The sequence below is a fragment of the Pteronotus mesoamericanus genome, unplaced genomic scaffold (assembly GCF_021234165.1).
Source record: "Pteronotus mesoamericanus isolate MK-2021 breed Mesoamerican mustached bat unplaced genomic scaffold, CSHL_Meso_final contig_169, whole genome shotgun sequence".
In the NCBI taxonomy this organism is placed as follows: domain Eukaryota; kingdom Metazoa; phylum Chordata; class Mammalia; order Chiroptera; family Mormoopidae; genus Pteronotus; species Pteronotus mesoamericanus.
In genome coordinates, this window is record NW_026555068.1 from 20,100,535 (window position 1) to 20,120,893 (window position 20,359).

Below are 20,359 nucleotides of genomic sequence, written 5' to 3' on the forward strand. Positions count from 1 at the left end.
AAGTTGGCGGCTAGCCCAGTTAAGAGACTGTATGTTAATGTTGCCATACTAATTCCAACCTGGCTGTTGCACCCGCCCTCCAGCCTGCTGTTTCCTTCACCTTGGGTAGCATTCACATCTTGTGAACATTGATTTGAGAGTCACTTTGCCAAGGGACAGTGCTGTCCTCTGCGCTCAGTGCTAGGATGTTTTGTGAAGCCACGTTGAGTTACAAGGTGAGTTTGGCATTGAGGGGAACAGTCGTTCTGAAAATAATTGCTGTGCTCCCGTGCCAGGCGTCCGCCCCGCGGACCGCCCTCCTTCCCACTTGTTCACGGCAGCCCTTTCTCAGACGTCTTTTCCTTGGACCTCTCTCCCTCTGACCCCCTGAGTGCCTGCCACCTTGTTGCATTGATCGGGCCCTCTCCCTGCCTTAGTTAGCTTAGGTGGTTTGTGGGCTGGGGGGGGGGTCTTGTGTTCCAGTGACAGGTTGCTCAGTGCCCTGAGGACACTAGGCGCTCTGTGAGTGCTGGTTGTTGACAGCAGTGGTGATAAAACATTGATGTGGTTGGTAGATGTGTTTCGCTGACTTAGGAAAAGTTCTGTTCATCTTCAAGCTGCTGGTTTTCCTTTTGTAAACTGACTTTTTTTTTTTTTTTGGCCTGTAGTGCTTCAGAAATGACCCCATTATCCCACTTGAATGATACAATTATTTTAATACACTTAAGTTGTCATATAGTACTGAAACAGTAAACCCTTCTATTGTAGGGAGTGAAGTTAATCATATAAAGAAATAATTTTAGGATAAATTTTGAAATGAAAATTACAAGCTATCTTTATGGGAGGTCATATAAAACTATTGCTGTGAGATTGTTTTCTTTTATTGTTTTAAATTAGTTGTTCAAAAGTCAAGGAACATATAGCAAGGACTCATAGACAAAACCAAAGGGGAAGAGCTGAGGGAGGGAAGGTGGGAGGGGGCAAGGGAAAGAGGTGGGGGGAAGGCAGAGACAAATGTATTTAAAAAGTAAATAAATTAATAAAAAAATTAAAAAAAAAAGAAAATAAAAAAAATTAGTTGTTCAAAGCTTCTCATGCACAGGATACAATAGTAGCATTATGTTTGTGAGCATTTATTGTATGTAAGTAAATGGAAACAACGTACCTATCCGCCTTTTTGACAACTGCATATATTCGCCTTGAAGATTTCAGTGTTAGAATTCACTTTAGTCGTTACAATTGGCAATCTTGCATCTGATGCTCATTAGGATTCTTTAACTTGAGTCATTAAAACTCGGAAAGGGGTATTCTGAAACTTAGTAACTCTAGACAAATAAGTGCTGATACTTCTATTGGAAAACAGAAAAAAATCTAACACTATTCACTTATTCATATTCCACAAAGATGGGAAATACTTGATTAACATGTAAGGTCTACAACAAACGGCAAGGGAAGAAAAGCTACATTCTGGGGTTGTATTTTCCTGAAGTCATGATCGCTACCTCTTTGCTCTGTTGCAGGTTCCCGAGAGAGCACGGCAGCGCGATGGGGCGGCACCTGGCCGTGCTTTGGCTCCTCCTCCTCCAGCACGTAGGAGACCGCGCGGGCACTCAGGCCCTGGAGCAGGCTCCTCTGCAGTTCACGCAGTCCCAGTACAACGTGACTGTGCACGAAAACTCGGCAGCCAAGACCTACGTCGGGCATCCCGTGAAGATGGGCATTTACATTACAAACCCCTCGTGGGAATTAAGGTACAAAATTGTCTCAGGAGACAATGAAAACCTGTTCAAGGCTGAAGAGTACCTTCTTGGAGACTTTTGCTTTCTAAGGATAAGGACCAAAGGAGGAAATACAGCGATTCTTAACAGAGAAGTGAAGGACCACTACACATTGGTGGTCAAAGCCCTTGAGAAAAATACTAATGCGGAAGCGCGGACAGTGGTCCGGGTGCAAGTGCTGGATACAAACGACTTGAGACCATTGTTCTCGCCCACCTCGTACAGTGTTTCTTTACCTGAAAACACAGCCATAAGGACCAGTATTGCAAGAGTCAGTGCCACAGATGCAGACATTGGAACCAATGGGGAATTTTACTACAGTTTTAAAGACCGAACGGACATGTTCGCCATTCACCCAACAAGCGGCACGATAGTTTTAACGGGTAGGCTTGACTACGCGGAGACCCAGCTCTATGAGATGGAAATTCTCGCCGTGGACCGTGGCATGAAATTGTACGGTAGCAGCGGCATCAGCAGCATGGCCAAGCTAACGGTTCACGTCGAACAGGCCAACGAGTATGCCCCTGTGATAACGGCGGTGACGTTGTCGCCGTCAGAGCTGGACAAGGACCCCACCTATGCAATCATAACAGTGGAAGACGGTGACCAGGGTGCCGGCGGGGAGGTAGCCTCTTTAAGCATTGTGGCCGGCGACGTCCTGCAGCAGTTCCGAACAGTGAGGTCCTCTCCGGGGAGTAAAGAATATAAACTCAAAGCAGTCGGTGGCATTGACTGGGACAGTCACCCTTTTGGCTACAATCTGACACTGCAGGCTAAAGATAAAGGAACGCCTCCCCAGTTTTCTTCTGTAAAAGTAATTCACGTGACTTCCCCACAGTTCCGAGCCGGGCCAGTCAGGTTTGAAAAGGAGGTGTACAGGGCAGAAATAAGCGAGTTGGCCCCTTCCCACACACCCGTGGTCATGGTAAAAGCCACGCCTAGTTATCCTCATTTGAGGTACGTTTTCAAAAGTGCCCCTGGCAAAGCTAAATTCAGCTTAAATCACAACACAGGCCTCATTTCCATTTTAGAACCCGTTAAAAGACAGCAGGCATCCCATTTTGAACTTGAAGTAACAACAAGTGACAGAAAAGCCTCAACCAGGGTCTTGGTTAAAGTCTTAAGTGCTAATAGCAATGCCCCTGAATTTACCCAGACAGCGTACAAAGCCTCTTTTGATGAGAACGTGCCCGTTGGCACCACCGTCATGAGTGTGAGTGCTATAGATCCCGACGAGGGTGAGAACGGGTATGTGACTTACAGTATCGCAAATTTAAACCCTGTGCCATTCGCCATCAACCACTTCACCGGGGCCGTGAGTACTTCAGAAAGCTTGGACTATGAGCTGATGCCTCGGGTCTACACACTGAGGATTCGCGCGTCAGACTGGGGCTTGCCATACCGCCGGGAAGTTGAAGTCCTTGCTACCCTTACCCTGAATAACTTGAATGACAACACGCCCTTGTTTGAGAAAATAAATTGTGAAGGAACAATTCCCAGGGATCTGGGGGTGGGAGAGCAAATAACTACTGTTTCTGCTATTGATGCTGACGAACTTCAGTTGGTCCGTTATCAGATTGAAGCCGGAAATGAATTAGATTTGTTCAGCTTACATCCCAGCTCTGGGGTGTTGTCATTAAAGCAATCGCTAATGGATGGTTTGGGTGCAAAGGTATCATTTCACAGCCTGAGAATTACAGCTACAGATGGAGAAAATTTTGCCACACCGTTGTACATCAACATAACGGTGGCTGTCAGTCGCAAGCCAGTACACCTGCAATGTGAGGAGACTGGCGTGGCCAAAATGCTGGCCGAGAAACTCCTGCAGGCAAACAAATTGCACGGCCAGGGAGAGGTGGAGGATGTCTTCTTCGACTCTCACTCTGTCAATGCTCACGCGCCACAGTTCAGCAGTGCTCTCCCGACTGGCATTGAGGTGAAGGAGAACCGCCCTGTGGGGTCCAGCATCATTCTCATGAATGCCACTGACCTTGACACTGGCTTCAATGGGAAACTGGTCTACGCTATTTCGGGAGGAAATGAGGACAGTTGCTTCATTATCGACGTGGATACGGGGATGCTAAAAGTTTTATCTCCACTTGACCGAGAGACAACAGACAAATACACCCTGAATATTACAGTGTCTGACCTTGGTATACCGCAGAAGGCTGCCTGGCATCTTCTCGCTGTCCGGGTTCTGGATGCCAATGACAATCCCCCTGAGTTTTTACAGGAGAGCTATTTTGTTGAGGTGAGTGAAGACAAGGAGATAAACAGTGAAATCATCCAGGTGGAAGCCACAGATAAAGATCTAGGGCCAAATGGACAAGTGACATACTCTCTTCTCACAGACACAGATACCTTCTCAATCGACAGCGTGACCGGTGTTGTTAAAGTCGTGCGCCCGTTGGATCCTGAAGTCCAGCACGTGCATTACTTGAAGATCGAAGCTAGGGATCAAGCCACAGAAGAACCCCAGCTGTTTTCCACGGTACTTTTGAAGGTCTCAGTAGAAGATGTTAATGACAACCCCCCCAGGTTCATTCCACCTAATTACCGTGTGAAAGTTCGAGAGGACCTTCCAGAAGGAACCATAATCATGTGGTTAGAGGCCTATGATCCCGACTTAGGTCAGTCTAGTCAAGTGAGATACAGCCTCTTGGACCATGGAGAAGGACACTTTGATGTAGACAAACTCAGTGGGGCAGTTAGGATTGTGCAGCAGTTGGACTTTGAGAGGAAACAAGTATATAATCTCACCGTGAGGGCCAAAGACAAAGGGAAGCCAGTTTCCCTGTCCTCCACTTGCTATGTTGAAATCGAGGTAATTGATGTGAATGAGAACTTACACCCACCGGTGTTTTCCAGCTTTGTGGAGAAGGGTGTAGTGAAAGAAGATGTCCCTATTGGTTCCTCAGTGATGACAGTGTCCGCTCATGATGAAGACACAGGAAGAGATGGGGAGATCCGTTACTCCATTAGAGACGGTTCTGGTGTTGGCGTTTTCAAAATAGATGAAGAAACAGGTAATTACGTTCTACTTCTCTCCCCTTCCACTTTTTTCTACAGTAAATCTCTCTCCTTCACAGTTCCTCGTTATTCCCTGCCAGCTTCCTTTAGGGCTCAGTGCAGACGGGCGTGTGCATACTTTCTGTCCTGTTCCAGGTGTCTTTATGTGACGTAAGCCATGAAGATGGAACCAGAGGAACCTGAATGAACAGCCATAAAATGAGTGAAAAATGAGGAAGGATGAAAGCGCAATCTCTGATATTAATCTCTGAGTTTGTACTCTCTTATCATAAGCATCTTGTGGTTTTGCTGCAACTTGGAGAAGGTTTGGTGACATTTTTTCAAGCTAGTTTACAGACTTAGAACACTCACTGCCACCCCCTAGTGTGCTGTTCAGAGGTTACTGCAAACCCACAGAATTATGCATTACACAGAGAGGAGACCGCACTAAAGCTCGCGTCATGTGACCTGCTGTACCCGGTGCCCCCTCCAGCACTGGTTTGGGAGGCAGGCACACGGTGTTGACTAGAGAAACCTGGCTTGGAAGTGTGGCTCTTTCCGTTGTCAGTTGGGTGATTGTGGATGAGTTGATTATCTTTTTAAAGCTGGCTTTCCTCATTTATAAGATGGGCACACTCAAAATTACTGCAAGATTTCTGCGAGGATAAAGTGAAATAACGTGGGAAAGCTCCCTAGCAGGTGTTAGAGTCTGTGAATGTCTTGGAAATGGTTAGGATATTCTTTTACCTAGTAAAGATCCCCAAACCAGAATATCCAAGACAGCCACTTTGTGTTAGAGTGTCTACTGTTTTGCACTTCATGCGTATCTCTTAAGTTAGCTGCTTTTCATAGCTATTCCCGATAGTTCTATGTCATTCTCCTCTGACAGGAGGTGAGCCTTTGGATCCCTTTGCTAAGGCTGCCATAACAAAGTACCACAGACTGGGCGGCTTGAACATAGGAATTATTTTCTCACAGTTCTGGAGGCCAGAAGTCAAAGGTCAAGGTGTGGGCATGGCAGGTTTCCTCTCTCCTTAGCCTGTAGGCAGATGTCTGCTCTCCGTGTCTTCACCTGACTTTCCCTGTAGGTCCATGTCCTGATTTCTTAGGAGGACACTAGTCCTATTGGATTGTAGACCACCCTAAAAAACCTCATTGTAACTTAGTTATCTCTTTTAAGGCCCCATCTCCAAGTACAGTCAACATGAATTTTGGGTGTTACAATTTACCTGCAAAGTGCCTTTAAGAGCAGGCTTTTAGCGCATGCATTTTCTATGCTCAGCATCTAGCCAAAAGTGCCAGTCATGTAGAATTTACTCATTAAATGTTAAAAGACTAAGTGATTAAATTAATGATTATTTTGGCTGTGAATGTCCTGCCCTCTGAAAATGGTAGGGGACATAGAAGGAAACTGTGTAATCAAAGCTTTCATCAGCCATAGATGGAGCTCAGTTTGTTTACTAATCTCACGGATATTTCCTTTATTAATAATTCCATTCAAAAAAGGGATGTTTTCCTATTACATTAAAACTTTTTTTACACTCACTAATACCACGGATTATTCAGTCACTACCCACCCCAGTACACCCGCCCACACCTAGGAGGTATGTAGCACATGAAAAATATAATTATTCTCCTAGAAGTAAGTTATTTTAGATGCTATAATATTTTTAATGTGCTCTGGTTATTCAAGGGATTCTTTTTCTAGTGAATTAAATACTACTAGCAGGTATTAGTGTTATTTGACACACACATACCCTCCTCCCCCTTAATATACCACTCATCTAAAATAACCCAAAATAGTTTAATTCAAGAGAAAATAGCATAATCAACAGCAGTTAGTAACTGCTCATCTGAAGAGTAGAATAGGTTTGTTTTTTTTTGTTTTTTTTTAGGGGGGGTTCATATTCTCCAATATGAATTAGAATTCTCAGGTACAATGTCAGCAGAGAAAAATATCCCAAAACTGGTAACTGAAGCTGAAACTGTTAAGTGTTTTGTATTTCCTCAGGAAAGTTACTCCTACTTGTTTCTTTTTTTTTTTTTTTTTTCCTTTTTCAAAGTGGGCTTTGAAAGCCCATAGAGAACACTTGTAAGTTAAAGCTCAAACAGGAAGTAAAACCAAAATCCTAATTTACATTTCTTTGATGACTTAAATTATATGAGCACTGCCTTTTGGTTTTTTCTTTTCAAGTTAAAAGAGTATTTTTGTTGCTTTTTAAAAACTCATTTAGAAATAAATATTTTTCACTTATAAAGCTAAGAGACTGAGATATTTTTCCTACCACGAAAGAAAAACAAAGGAAAGAACCCACAAACCAAGGCTGTCTCCTGACATATATCTAGAGCGGTTTGCAAGCCGAATGGCAGGGCCACACTTTTCCATGGGTAGCCTTGTGGGAGGCCGGGGAGTCTGGGCTGTGGGGTTGGGGAGTATATATAAAATCGTTCTGCATTTGTATATTTGTATTTGTATACATATTGAGGTTTAAAGGTGAGAGAAAAGTTGGCCGATTCTAGGTCATCTCTCCTGTAATCCTCGCTTCACAGAGCAAAATACATACTATGCAGTAGATTTATATTTATATTTTTGCAGTTATATAAAAGTGATATAATAATATTTATGCATTGGCCTGGTATACATTACAAGATGTATTGTTGGCAGTAGAATTATCAACCCAAGTTATTATAGAGAATCCTGGCAAGTCAGCTGACACCATAATGTAGAATTCCTTCAGGAAAGGTCAGTAGGTTTTATGCAGTAGAAATACTAAAATTAGGTATGCTAATTTTTCATGTGGGATTTGTCCAATTTCTGCGACAGGCTGGAAGTGTAATAGAGAGGTGCCTGTCCGATGAGGACAAGCAGGGGCAGTCCGGGAACACCGGTGGGGACCCTGTAGCACCCAGCACTGACACTCGGTAGGAATTTGCAGCTGGCCTGGCGCAGGTCAGTTTTATTAGCATCTTCCTGGAAGGTCAGTGTCTGCTGGTGCCCGATTCCGCAGAGCTCTTACAGCCGGTCCCAGTCCGGTGCGGGCCCCAGCAGGAGGGCCTTGCCTCTGGACACCAGGAACCTGCTCCCTTACCTGCTAGCTAATAATGCCTTGAGCCTAACTTTAAACTATAGAGTTGAGTCATGCAACCAAGTTTTTGTGATGTTCTGTCTATTTTAACATTGTAAAATACGTGTGTCAGCATGTTTCTTAGAACAGAGAACGTATTCAGAAGTCCGAATTTAGTTCTTACTGTTTTTTAAGATACTTTTCTTTAAAAAAAAAAAAAAACTGCTTACATGTGAAACATTCTCTGAGGAGTGGTTGGCTTTTTTTGGACTTAGCAATTCTCTGGACTACCTAAAATACGTACAGCCCTGTCGGGTCCGGCTTCTGGGCTTCTGTACGTACTTTGCTAATTGGCTTTGCAGGGAGGTGACTGGTAATTGCAGCGTGGGAGTGACAGCCAGGGACTCATCTGAATCTCTCTCCCTGTATCATAGGCTTTTCCTGGAGAGGCTGTGGGTGGGTGTCGGTGAATTTTTCTGACAGACCATGGCCACGCGATGGCTCGTCCAGTCGAGGGTTGGGAGGGTAGAGTGGGATGTGAGAAATTCGGACAGTCAGTCTCGTTGGAGAGCCCGCCTCCAGGGCTGTCGCGAAGATTCTCCCCCTTCCTGTGGCTGCATCTCCAGGGCGAGGATCATAAAGCAGGTTTAAGGGTAGTGTTAGTGGAGTAAGTATCTTTGAAGCATGTGAAATCTCACATTCCGGTTTTGATTTGCCTGACTTTATACTTCTCAGCATTCACCCCATTCGCACTTCAAATACGGTCCTGGTTCCTTTGTTGGAAGCTTCAAAGTGGGGCAGAATAGAATCTTGAGCACCCCTTTAGATTTGGAGAATCAGTTCAGCTTAGTGTTCTGGGCTGATAGGTACCCATCCAAGTGAATTACTACTTGAGCACCAATAAAAAGTTGCAGCTTTTCGCTAATTTTTTAAAACTCAGGCTATGTCTAGAAAAGTGATTGGCCAAAGATTTTTCAGATTGTTAATGGAAACTTAGGTCGGCCTGTTCCCCTGATTTATGTATTATAATGGAATGCCGGTAAGCATGTTCTCCCTCCAGCCTGAAATACGTTGGTTCAGTTTTTGGTTTTTATAGTGCGGCCCAAGAAGAGCGTTTCCCCCTTGACAACGTATTCGGGGAGACCATGTTTTTCATTAAGATAAGAGCAAATTCTGAACTTACTAGTGCTGTGTTACTTTTAGGATCCCAACCTTGGTTTCAGGATTGAAATTGACATTTTGATGAAAAGACTTGGAATGAAGGAATGTGAGAGTGCGGCTGTTACAACAAGATAAATCAGGGCTCCTGCAATGCGGCCGGGGAGTCAGGAGTCCATTTTTCTTAGGAGAATCTGGCCACATCCTCCTCATGGGGAGGGGGCATGGGGGGGCCTTACCGCCCCCTTCCTGTCTTAGCAGATTGGAGACTGGCTCCTGGCCTCCCTTAGTGAAGAGGACACAAGATGAACGCGCTTGTCTAGTGGGAACAGGAGGGAATTTTAATGAGAGGGGAAATGTTGCTGGGGCTTCTGTCCGGTTTGGCAGAACTCTGAATTATTTTAATGATTTATTCCAGTTTTTCAACAACCTTTCTCAGCTGGAAGTAGGATATTTTCCCTGCGACCCGGGACCTGTGTTTCTTCCTAGAGCCTGTGCTCTCACGACAGGAAATAGGTTACAGAGAGTATCAATGGGCTCAAGTACCGTGACAGAAAAGTTTAGGGGAGGGGCCCTTAGAAGTGGGTCCCGCTGGGGCGGGACCGATTACCTGAGCGGGAGCCGGGTCTGAGATTCCTGGCAGCGGGAACTTAGGGAGATACCGGTGGGAGGCCCGTGGGGGGGCTCAGAAATGTGCTGGTGAAAGGGCTTTTGTGTTGCTGTCTCCTCCCTAAGTGGCTGCAGCTGCTGTCCTGTTCTTACTTTTGTCCTCCTAGGAAAGTTGAAGAGGAAAGAAATGGATTTCCTAGACACAGTGAGATTGAACATCGGGCTTTGGCAGAAATTCTGCAGTGATCGTGTGCTGTTAGCGGGTTTGGGAGTGAAGATCTGCTCTTCTGTGCCTGCGTGATTCTGAGTCAGCGCAGGGCACAGTGCTCGTTTCTGCTGGGGGAAAAGCAGAAATGATTCCTCCCTGGGGCTGGAGGGGTTTCTAGGTGCAAGCAGGCTCTAATTAGCCATCCTCAGGAAATTCCATTTTGTTTGCAGAGAAAACAGAGGATCAGCTTTTTCGGAGTTCTTTGCATGATGCTGGACAAGATGCTGCCTTACGCACTGATGGCATCCTTGCCGGGGTGGGAGTTGGGTTCAGAGGCTGCGTGAGCTGTGAGTCAGGGCGGTGCTGTGTTGCCAAGCAGCATGCGGGGAGGCTGTGCAGTGCTCTGGAAGAATCCGGAGTGGTAGGGACCAGGACTTGGAGGGGTAGGGTAGTGGCAGCGGCAAGCCCAGTCGCTTTGGCCTCCCACTTTCAGGGATAATGATGATAATGATGGTGGACGTCAGTGTAATAATAAACCACGGGCACCATTACAGCCAGGGGCCCTCCCAGACAGGCTGCGTGTACTGATTTATAATCACACCTGCCAGATAGATGCTGCTATCTCTTCGTTACCTATGTGGAAACATTCACAGATAGGTTAAGCAGCTTCCCTGAAACATGCGGGTACTCAGTGACAGAGCTCGCGGGCCTTGCATGCAAACGTGACCTGATGCTGCCTCGCGTTTTTAAAGAACGGTACTGAGAGTTCCAAGGAAGCCCATTTGAAAACTACTAGTTGAGTGGGGCTCTGGGCTGAACTGGGTTGGGTCGGGCTGGAGACTTGGATCCTAGATTTGAGGCTTGATCTCTTTTTTAAGTAGTTTTTTAATTTGCAATTACAGTTGACATACAATACTATTACACTCGTTTTGGGTGTATACCCCAGGGACCAGACACTATGTAACCGCCAAGTGATCCTCCTGATAGATCCCACACCCATCTGGCTCCACATGTAGCTACCGGAGTACCGCCGCCTGTATCCCTGAGCTGCCCGCCGTGTCCCCTAGACCCTTCCTAATCCCTTCACCTGTTTCACTCATCTTCCCAACCCGCTGCCGTACGGCAACCGTCAAAATGTTTTCTGCATCTGTGAGTCTGTGCTCCGCTTGTTCACTTATTTTGTTTTTTAGATTCAGTTGAGGTATATATATATATATAGCCATTTTGCTGTTCATATTTTTTTTTTATCTTTTTCTTCTTCTTAAAGAAGACCCTTTAACATGTCATATAATACTGGTTTGGTGGTGATTAATTCCTTTACCTTCAAAGGGGTATAGAGTCTGAGAATCTTTGTCGATCACTTTTCTCAGAATGACATATTGCTCTTCAGCATATATAGGAGAACAGGATTTTAGGATTCCCAAGGGGTGGCATTTCAACAATTTAAGATTATTCCAGGGAAGTGATTAGTAGCGGGTGCGTCATGCAGAGTATGATTTACTGTCTAGTTGAGGTGGCCAGGTACTTTATGTGAGTTTTCAATTGTGAAAGTATGACCTCATAAATGAAAATATTACATGTCTGAACTGTATAGCATGTTACATTAGAGTCTTTTTTCAACAAAACAGACTTTTAGATGATTGTTAGGGTTCTGGCAAACCGTTAAAGCCAAAGTAACCCACAGGATGGCTGAAGTTAACCCAATCGGCACTTCGCCTTTGACCAGGTTCCTCGTGGTCATTGTTCTCTGCATTGTCCCCTTGATGCCCTGGCTTTGGCAGCTGTGCTCACCGCCGTCCGGTACGTGGCATGACAGGGAGGGGACTTGGTTCTCCTCGGGGAACCGCTTTTGAGTGTTTGGGAGTTGTGTTCGTAACTCGCTGGGTGACTGTTTATGGAGATTTAATGCTCACTTAATACCCATTCTGTTTTTCCATGTTGCCCGCCTTGCCCAATTAGGAAAATTGAGTAGAATTTAAACTATAGGTGTTTGTCCATTGGATTTTTTTTCCCCTTAACTACTTCGTTCCTGTTGTTCTGATTTTGTGGATTATTTCATTCGGAAGGCTGAATTTCTCATGTTTTTATTCTCTGTTAGTTTGTATTTTGCGTAGTGTGTTACTTTGCATGACGCTGGTGGTGCTTATTTTTTAAAAAAACTAACCATGTTGCTTATGAATAGCGATACTCACTGTATAAGACCTCATGCCTGCGAGCAGTTTTTCGTGCCTTTGTTCCTGGGATACATGGACTTGGAAAGGGGGCCACTCAAGGGCACATGCCCATGCTTGTTGAATTGGCAGTTACCTCTTTAACAGCACTGATGGTAAGTCCAGGAAACTGTTCACAGTTGACTTCAAGGGCCGGTCTTATCAATTAACTTGCCTTGCCAGTTAAATACACCATCTCTCCTCAGAGTATCTGAGGTGGTATTGACTCGGTTTCATTGCCAGGTCTCCAAGTGTCTGAGTGAACTGACCCGTTGAAGGAGGTTCTTTAGATTTGTCTATTTCATGCTGGGGAAAGTCTACTTGATTTAGTTTTTTTGAGTTTTAATCTAATTGATTTGTTTTTCTTTTTTTGATAAAAGATACCCAGTTATTTCTGTAGTTCCGTAAGACTTCTTTCTAACTTGCGGTAAATGAACCATGTCGTATCTTCTCAACACGGGTGGGTTTTTCTTCCTTGTCATGGTCAGTATATAATTTTACCTAATGTCTCTGCGTTTATGGAATGCTTACTGTGTCTCAGCCCTATTTTAAGCTCACTGCATAGACTCTCTCATTGGATCATCACAGTAATTCATGAGTAACATTCGATGCTAATACACTCTCTTCTTGTAGGGCCTATATTACATTATAAAGACATGACAAATAATGGAGGTTAAGATAACATACTCACCTTGTGCGATTTTGAAAACATTTTTTAAATGAAGTAATTTTGACCACAAACTAGAAATGTTGATGGTTTGAAGTATGACACGTTTGAGGCCATTCTGGTAACATAGAGGTGATTCTGGAGCGGCCATGTTTATAGCTCACAGACTCTTCCCTTGGACCTCTCAGTGCCTCCACTCCGTAAAGCTGGTAACGCCCTAATACACTGGCCTCCCCCAACCACTGCCCCCGCCAGCCTGGCTCATTCATCCCGGTGCGGCAGCCAAGTGGGGCCAGCCCTTCCCCGTGCTGCCCCTCTGTGCCCCTTGTTTCTTGCCTCCCCACCTTCAGGGAACACATCTCCCACTTGACTGACTCTTATTATCCCTAATTCTTCCTAATACATCTTTCTTCATATGCGGCTCGTTCTTCTTTTCTCGTATGTACTTTAAAAAACACTTTAAGTATCAGTCTAGTGTAATTGTTCATTTATATGTCCTTTTCCTCTAAATTGTGAGCTTCTTGTGGGGGTAAAGTCTAACTCTTTTACTGCTCAGTTCACATAACAGGCGCTCAGTAGGCACTAGCGAGGTTGGCCAGATTAGCCATTGTTGCCTCCCTCCAGAACGCTTTCCCAAGACCCAGGGATTTAGCCTTTGCTTCTCTTTGTTTCAGGGGTTCTTTCTGTGTGTTCTTCTGTTACCACGTGTGACTCATGGTGCTGTGTGTCTGGCTCCTTCACGCCTGTCTCCCGGAACTCAAGGACAGAGCACAGTCTTGCTCATTTTCCTGTCCTCTCCTGAGTACAGTGGGCGACACAGCAGACTGTAGCCCTTGTTGGTTCCCCAGGCAACCCGGCTGTAACAGATGGTAACAGTGGTCATGAAGGTGAAGGGAAGCCTTTCTTCCACCACCAGGATGCCTATTCCTGGCCCTCCAAAACAGGGGTTCTTAATGTTTTGGCATCAAAGAAACTTTTGAGAAGCTGTTGAAAACTGTATATTTTGTCTTCAGCGACACAGCGATTTGGTTACAATACCTGAGGCTCATGAAGTGCTGAAGCTGTTCATGGGCCCTCATGAAGTGCTGAACCTGAAGTGTCCTCGAGGGTCCATGTTCTAGAGGTTCCAGGCAGCTTGCCAGTCCCGGGAAGTTCCCATGAGAGGAGGACCAGAGGGGGAGGACAGTGGTGGCGGTGACGATGACGAGGTGCCAGTGGAAATGACAAGCGTTTGTATAATGACTATAGTCTAAAAGTGTTTCTGCATAATATTAGATGGCACTGGGTCTAATATGTGCTTATTATATAGTGGATTTTCTGTTCTATAAGTGAAGTAGATAAATAGTTTATAATGAACAAATAGAAATCGCTTTTCTATAGATTTATACATGTGCTTAAGCGATTTAGGAGAAACAGTCATGTTAGATATTAACCTGTGGTTCTTTACAGATTTGTATCATTGGATACCCTGTCTCTCCATTGAGTGTACAAGACGATTCTAATAAACTGATTGTAATAAACATATCTATTTTTAAGTTAAGCAGCCCTCAAGGCCAGGATTTGATCTGTAGTATTGCCAACTTACCATGAAACCCCTCCTTTGCTCAACTACTAGTAAAATAACCTGTTGGAAAACTCAGACTTCTAATAATAAAGTTAACTTTCTTGACAGACTGGATTTTTATTTAAATGAACTTAAAAATCAGAGCATTTGGGATTTATAAAGTGTTTTGAAATAGCCCCTTTATTCAGTACAAAAGAAAAAATTGATAAGTAATGCTGATTTTTTGGTACTGTTCATTGTAAAAGGAGCATTAAACGGCTTTACAATAAAATATGAAATAACCACGTATGTGGCAAAATTTTCTGATCTGTGATTTCCAGGCATTAATTTCTTGTCACTGTCAGTCAGTATGTTTTTTGACCGTTATAGAGGTCTTTTTTTTTTTTTTTAATAGTGATTTTGGAATCTTTCATGAAATAACATGTTTTCTTTATCACAAGTTTTGGACATTTTCTTAGTTGAAAACAGCTTTTTGGAAGATGACTTTAAAGCAGTTCCACCATAAATTCTTAAAAGATTCTCTAAAATCCTTTTGCTTTTAGTTCTTTATTAATTTTTTTTACTTGGCTATTTACTCTTAAAGCTGCTTGATAGCAGGATGTTTCAAACATTTTTATTTCTCTTATCTCATTGCCTGGCTCACAGTTGGTGCTTAGTAAATACTTGTTCAGTGATGTTCATCTTTTGATAAAACCAATAAATGTTTGTCATGTGGTTTTTTTTTGTTTCTCAGATGAAGGCGTTTATATTTTTAAATGCAAAAAAAGAGGAGTTTGTCATGTAAACGCCAAGTTAGTTCCCCAGTTGAGACATCAGAATGAAAATCAGTTATTTTTAAAAGCTAAAAATTTTTTGAAAGAAGTCTTTTTCTTCTTTCAAAATCTGATTAGGAAAGACTGAACACAAATAACATTCAGATTCGGTTTTAATTAGTGCAATGTCGTCAGTTTTAGGAAGAAGTCAACTAAGTATCACATCTACAGAATACAAAGTTTTATAATTTAAGGTCCATAATTTAAAATGTTTGTGTTTTGCATAGTGCATAATTATCCTAACGCAGTAAAAAGTAATCTGCTGTTCTCATTTTACTGCCACCACAGTAAACTTTGTGAGGGCGGGGACTTGGCCTTGTCTGTCCTCACGTTGCTGTGCCCCTCCCTTTGTAGCCCCCCAGCGAGCGCTTGGTGGATGAGTACAATTTCATATTGAAATAGATCATTACAACATGATGAAAGGAAACCCATATCTGTGTAACTGTTACTGGGAAAGACCTTTTTAAATTTGTTCCATTGGGTACTTGGGGAGACAGTTCTAACGGTGGGTAGAGAGGCATCAGGCATACCATCGGTCTTCCTTGTAATGCAGTGAAAACTGCTCTGCGGCTTAAAATGCCCTCTTTCTCACACCTCTGAAATAGCTAAAAACAAAGCAGCAGAACAACAGCCACAACAAAACTTCAGTACCAATGCAGAGTCCTTTTGCTTATAGTTTGCCTTCTCTAGAAGTAACTTCTTTTGTCAGCTTGAGTGTGGAAGCCTAGAATTAGAATCCTAAATTCCCAGGATTTACCTGGGCTAGGCATTGTTGTTTTCTGAGGTTAGAGAATATATTCCTATATCATCTTTTGGATTAAAAATTATTTCTTCTGTTTTAAATGTAAGAGATACGAATATCCACTTAGATTGTACCTTTTTGGCAAAAACTTGAACTCTTGAAAGACTTTCAGATTAGTAGGGTTTATTTTTATTTGTGAGTACCATTATTGATGAATTTCCAAAGGCTTAAAAGAAATAATCACTTCTAGAGTTTCACGGAGTATTTTTGAAGCTATCAGTTTCCTGGGTTAAATTGCACACATCTAGATGTACCCTTTAAAAAGTTATGTGTTGTATACTGTCAGACTCTTGGTTATTTCTGGTAATGGGGTGCTTTTTACTTGTGGGCAAACCCTTCTCTTAATGCCTGGTTGAATGAAGGGAAATTCAGTGACTATACTATTTTAAGGAGAATAATGTATGCAAAACCAAAAATATTTTTCTTATTTTTAGTGACTTCATCTAAATGTTTTGAAAAATAAACTCTAATTTGCTCTTTGTCAACTTCACTTGCTCCCTTTCCAACATAGAATGGACAGGTGCCATGTCAGTTCAGTTTGTTTCTCGGGAATTTTCAGGAATGTTAAAAAGGAGGGCAGAAAACCGCTGAGGAGGTGTTTTTGCTGCGTGTTTGAGTGGAGATCTGTTCACCGGAGGCACATCAGTGCCTGAGAGGTGCTCGGAGTTACAGGAAATGAGATGGTGGCTGCGTTAAGTTTGTTCCACGAAGGAGGTTAGAAGACTCAGTGGAGTAAGTAGAGACAAAGGCAACGCTGAGTTGACACTTGTATTATCTTTGGGCTGATAGAAAATACTGTGACTGGATCACAGAACACTGTGATTTAGCCTGTTGTCTGGAAATAAACCACCCAAGATCTTAGTGGCTTCAAACCACCACCATTGGTTTAGGCCACAGTTCGGCGCGCTGGTGAATTGGGCTGGACCGCACGTGGGTGTTTCCTTTGCTCCTTGCAGCTGGGGTTCCGCCTGTGTTGGGTCAGTTGCTGGCCTGCTTGGTGGCCCTGCCGCAGAGGTGGCCGGGGGCAGGGGCTCCTCTGGGTCCAGGGTCTGACATCATCCCTGACATCACCCAGCAGCCTCGTTAACCTTTTTATTTTTTTGGTAATAAATTAGTCACAAATTGTTTCATTTGCTTACTATCTCTAGAGGATGGAAGACTTGGGAGAAATAGAATGGGAAGTAGATGGAAGATTTAAGGGACTTGTAAATAGAAATGGAAATCAGGAGAGAACATAGGAGCATTGCGTTGCTCTCTGGGCTTCGTACACATCCCTGAAGCCCTGATGTCGCTGCCGAAGTTTCAGCTTAAATGGAACTTAATAATAACTTAAAGATATTTTAATATCACTTAGTATTATACTAAATTTAGCTTGTATTGGAATTACGGGACGTACATGCAACAGAATAACCAGGAAAATGCCCATGATGTGTTAAAACAGAAACCTCAGGATTTGAAAAAAGTCATAACCATACTCATTCACTAAGCATCCTGACGTTTTTGTCTGGAAATTTGGGGAGCAAGTGTCTTTGGACACTCTGGAAAAGGAAAGTTGGGGCGATCTTAAACAGGGTATTTTTAGAGAAGGTGTAAGTAAACTCCTGTTAGTATTCTTTTTCTCAAATAGATTAGAAAATAAGGAAGTAAAAAATAATCATCATTCAAGATGGAAAAAATATAGTGACCTTGGTAAAGCATAAATGTTTGTTTTTTATTGCTTGAAAAGAGTTCAGAGCTTATTAAAATAACAAAATAAACGTTCTTGTTTCTACTAAAATTCATAGGATGAAATTAGGTTTCATTAGAAACTTAATCAATAGAGATGCTGACCTGAAATTTGATATTTTAGTAGTGAATCTTGATATAGTATACAGAAGATCATTTTGTCTAAGGGAATGACAGTCTTAAATTCTCTGTTTTGGCAGTAGAGAGAAGACCCTGCGTTTTAGGTGCCTAATCAGCACAACCTGTATAAACTAAAAATGACAACACAATTCATGTCCCAGAATATACCATGAAAATATTTATCATTAGCAATGATCTGTTATTTGAATTCTATTATTTAGGTAGAAGTATCCGTATGAAAAAAGAGCTGATTTGCACAATTGATACTAGCGCCATTGTATAAACTCTGCCAGTACTTATTTATTTTTCTCAAATCTTCCAAGGAGTTCCATTTAACAGATTGAGAGAGCACTGCCCCGTAGTACTGCCCACACACGCGATTTTACTAAATTAATTATAATACTGTGTTTTATTTAATCCAACATATCGAGAAGTATCATTTCATGTAATCAACATAAAAAGCATTAATGAGATAGAGCTTTCATATCTTGTACTCAAATAAAGTTTTTAAGTCAGTATGTACTTTGCACGCATCTCAGCTGAGACTAGCCCCATTCACGTTCCGCTACCACAGCGCAGGTTCAGAGACCTGTGTAGAGTCCAGCTACTTTTAAGAATATTTATTGCGTGGGAGCCAGATGCCGTCCTCTGATGGCAATGAACCATCATGGTGGTGTTGCAGAAAACTTCTCTGTCAAAGATGCTGATGGCGTAGATCCTGGCATGGCTTTTACAGTATTTCACTGAAACAATTCCTGTGGTAGTAAACAAGTGTCAAAGCTAGATGAAACTCATTTCGCAGCCATTTCAGTTGGGCACGCTCTTGCTTTGTGTTAATGGATGTAGGAAAACAACTGAACGGTTAATTTCAAATTAGAGCTTTATGCTTTCAATTAAACATGGTCCACTGATAGCTTTTGTAAAATTCTGAGCGAATCAAGAGTCCTTTTTATTTTTCAGGATAGATACCAGTTATTAAACTTGTCCCATTCACATGGCTTTCCGAGGCCTATTTGGGATTGGTCACATAATGCGAATCTAAAAATCAGAAATTTGTTTCACCATGAGACATAAATCTTTTTTATGTGACAGTGTGTAATGTCTTAAGACAGTGATTTTCAACCTTTTCATCTTATGGCACATATAAGCTAATTACTAAAATTCAGTGTCATGCCAAAAAAATATACTTTTTGCTGATCTGACCAAAAAATTAAGTACAATTTTGATTCATTCACACCAGACAGCCATTGCTGTGTTGGCTGTTGTCATTTTTTAAATTTGACAATCCAAGGGAAAAGAGGTGAGTGCCCCTGACTGAATAGTCAGGTATTGCATGTTTCAAAGATTCTTGCAGCACACTGGTTTGGAAATTGCTGTCTGAAGACAATGTTTTACAGAATAATTTTACAAAAGATTTGACTAGATCAGGTCCACCCTATCCAAGTGAAATAAAACCTGTAGTAATTAACAAACAAATTCCTCTGGGCTTGCAAAATTGTGAACCTGGGTAATTCATTCGAAACCCACATTTTTCATACTTCCCTGTGGAGTTAAGGGCGATAAAGCTGTCCCTCCTCTGTAAACTTGCTCTTTGTGTTTATTCGATGTCACATTTCAGATATGGGAAGTCTGTGTGTAAGTTTTGGGGCGGGCACACTGGGATCTTTTGTGGTGGTTGTTACCTGTATTCTAGTCAGGATACTACTGCTCATGGCATTTGAATGAACACTGCCACTGTTAGCAGCTCACAAGTCTACCTGTTTCCATTTGGGTTTCAGCAGTTTCACATCAAAAGTTGTGAATGAAGCCTAAGTAAATATGTTTGTTTTGTGCCGGCTGCTGGCTGGGAATCTGCTGAAGCAGCTTGGGGTTTTTTTTTAACCTCTGCAGGGTGAATCATCACTGTGACAGGTAAATAGCATTCCTCACTCAGGCTTGATCTCTCCCCTCGTAGCTGCCCCTCCTGCATTTCTTAGGACTGTTGAATGTGGGGATTGTCTTGCTTGGAACCCTGTTGATTAGGTCACCGCCTGGTCCTCTGAAGACAGAGCTGCCCTGGGGCCACCTCACTGCGGGGGGGATTTGTTAAAGCCCCAGTGAAAGGGCCACATGGGGTCTCACGATTACCTTATGAAGGGCAATCCATTCAGGCCGCAGAATACATATTTAGGACCTATTAACTTCTCCAGGCTCCTGGGTAAATTGAAAAGCACTTGGGATTGAAGGAATAATAAGAGGAAATGGTTGCCAAAGCCAGCGAGACGCACCTTGCCAAATCTCTGTGGGTACCTCCGTTCTGTGCAAATTTATTTTCTGCTGGGGCAAATCCCCCCTAAGTTCTTGGAAGGAGAGTTTGAAAAGGATTCCTTAATGTTGATTCCTTTTTTTGAAGCGTTGCCTCTCCGTTGCATTTGAGCAAAATGGGCAGAGAAATGCCCTCATTTTAAAAATGAGCTTTATTTTTCAATGAAAAAAATCAATGCATGACTGTTGTAGAAGTGCGGGACAAGGTAGACTGTTAGAAAGAAGAAAAAAAAACCTACTAAAGTTCTACTGCTTAGAGTACCATTGAAATTTTTCCTAATTTCTGTACACACACATACCCCCCACCCCCACCCCCACCCCCACTTCTACAGCTCCAGGTGCTGGGTTA

At 42.8% G+C, this 20,359-nt stretch overlaps 1 protein-coding gene across 7 annotated transcripts in view; it reads left to right on the plus strand.

The window, feature by feature from the left end:
* Nucleotides 1-20,359, plus strand: part of FAT1 (FAT atypical cadherin 1) — a 123,489-nt gene that overhangs the window by 15,591 nt on the left and 87,539 nt on the right. For all 7 annotated transcript variants that reach the window (XM_054566134.1, XM_054566138.1, XM_054566136.1 and 4 more), the window contains exon 2: nt 1,500-4,783. In XM_054566134.1, the coding sequence (XP_054422109.1) occupies nt 1,525-4,783 (3,259 nt within the window). In that variant the 5' untranslated portion in view covers nt 1,500-1,524. The remainder of the gene's footprint in view (nt 1-1,499; nt 4,784-20,359) is intronic.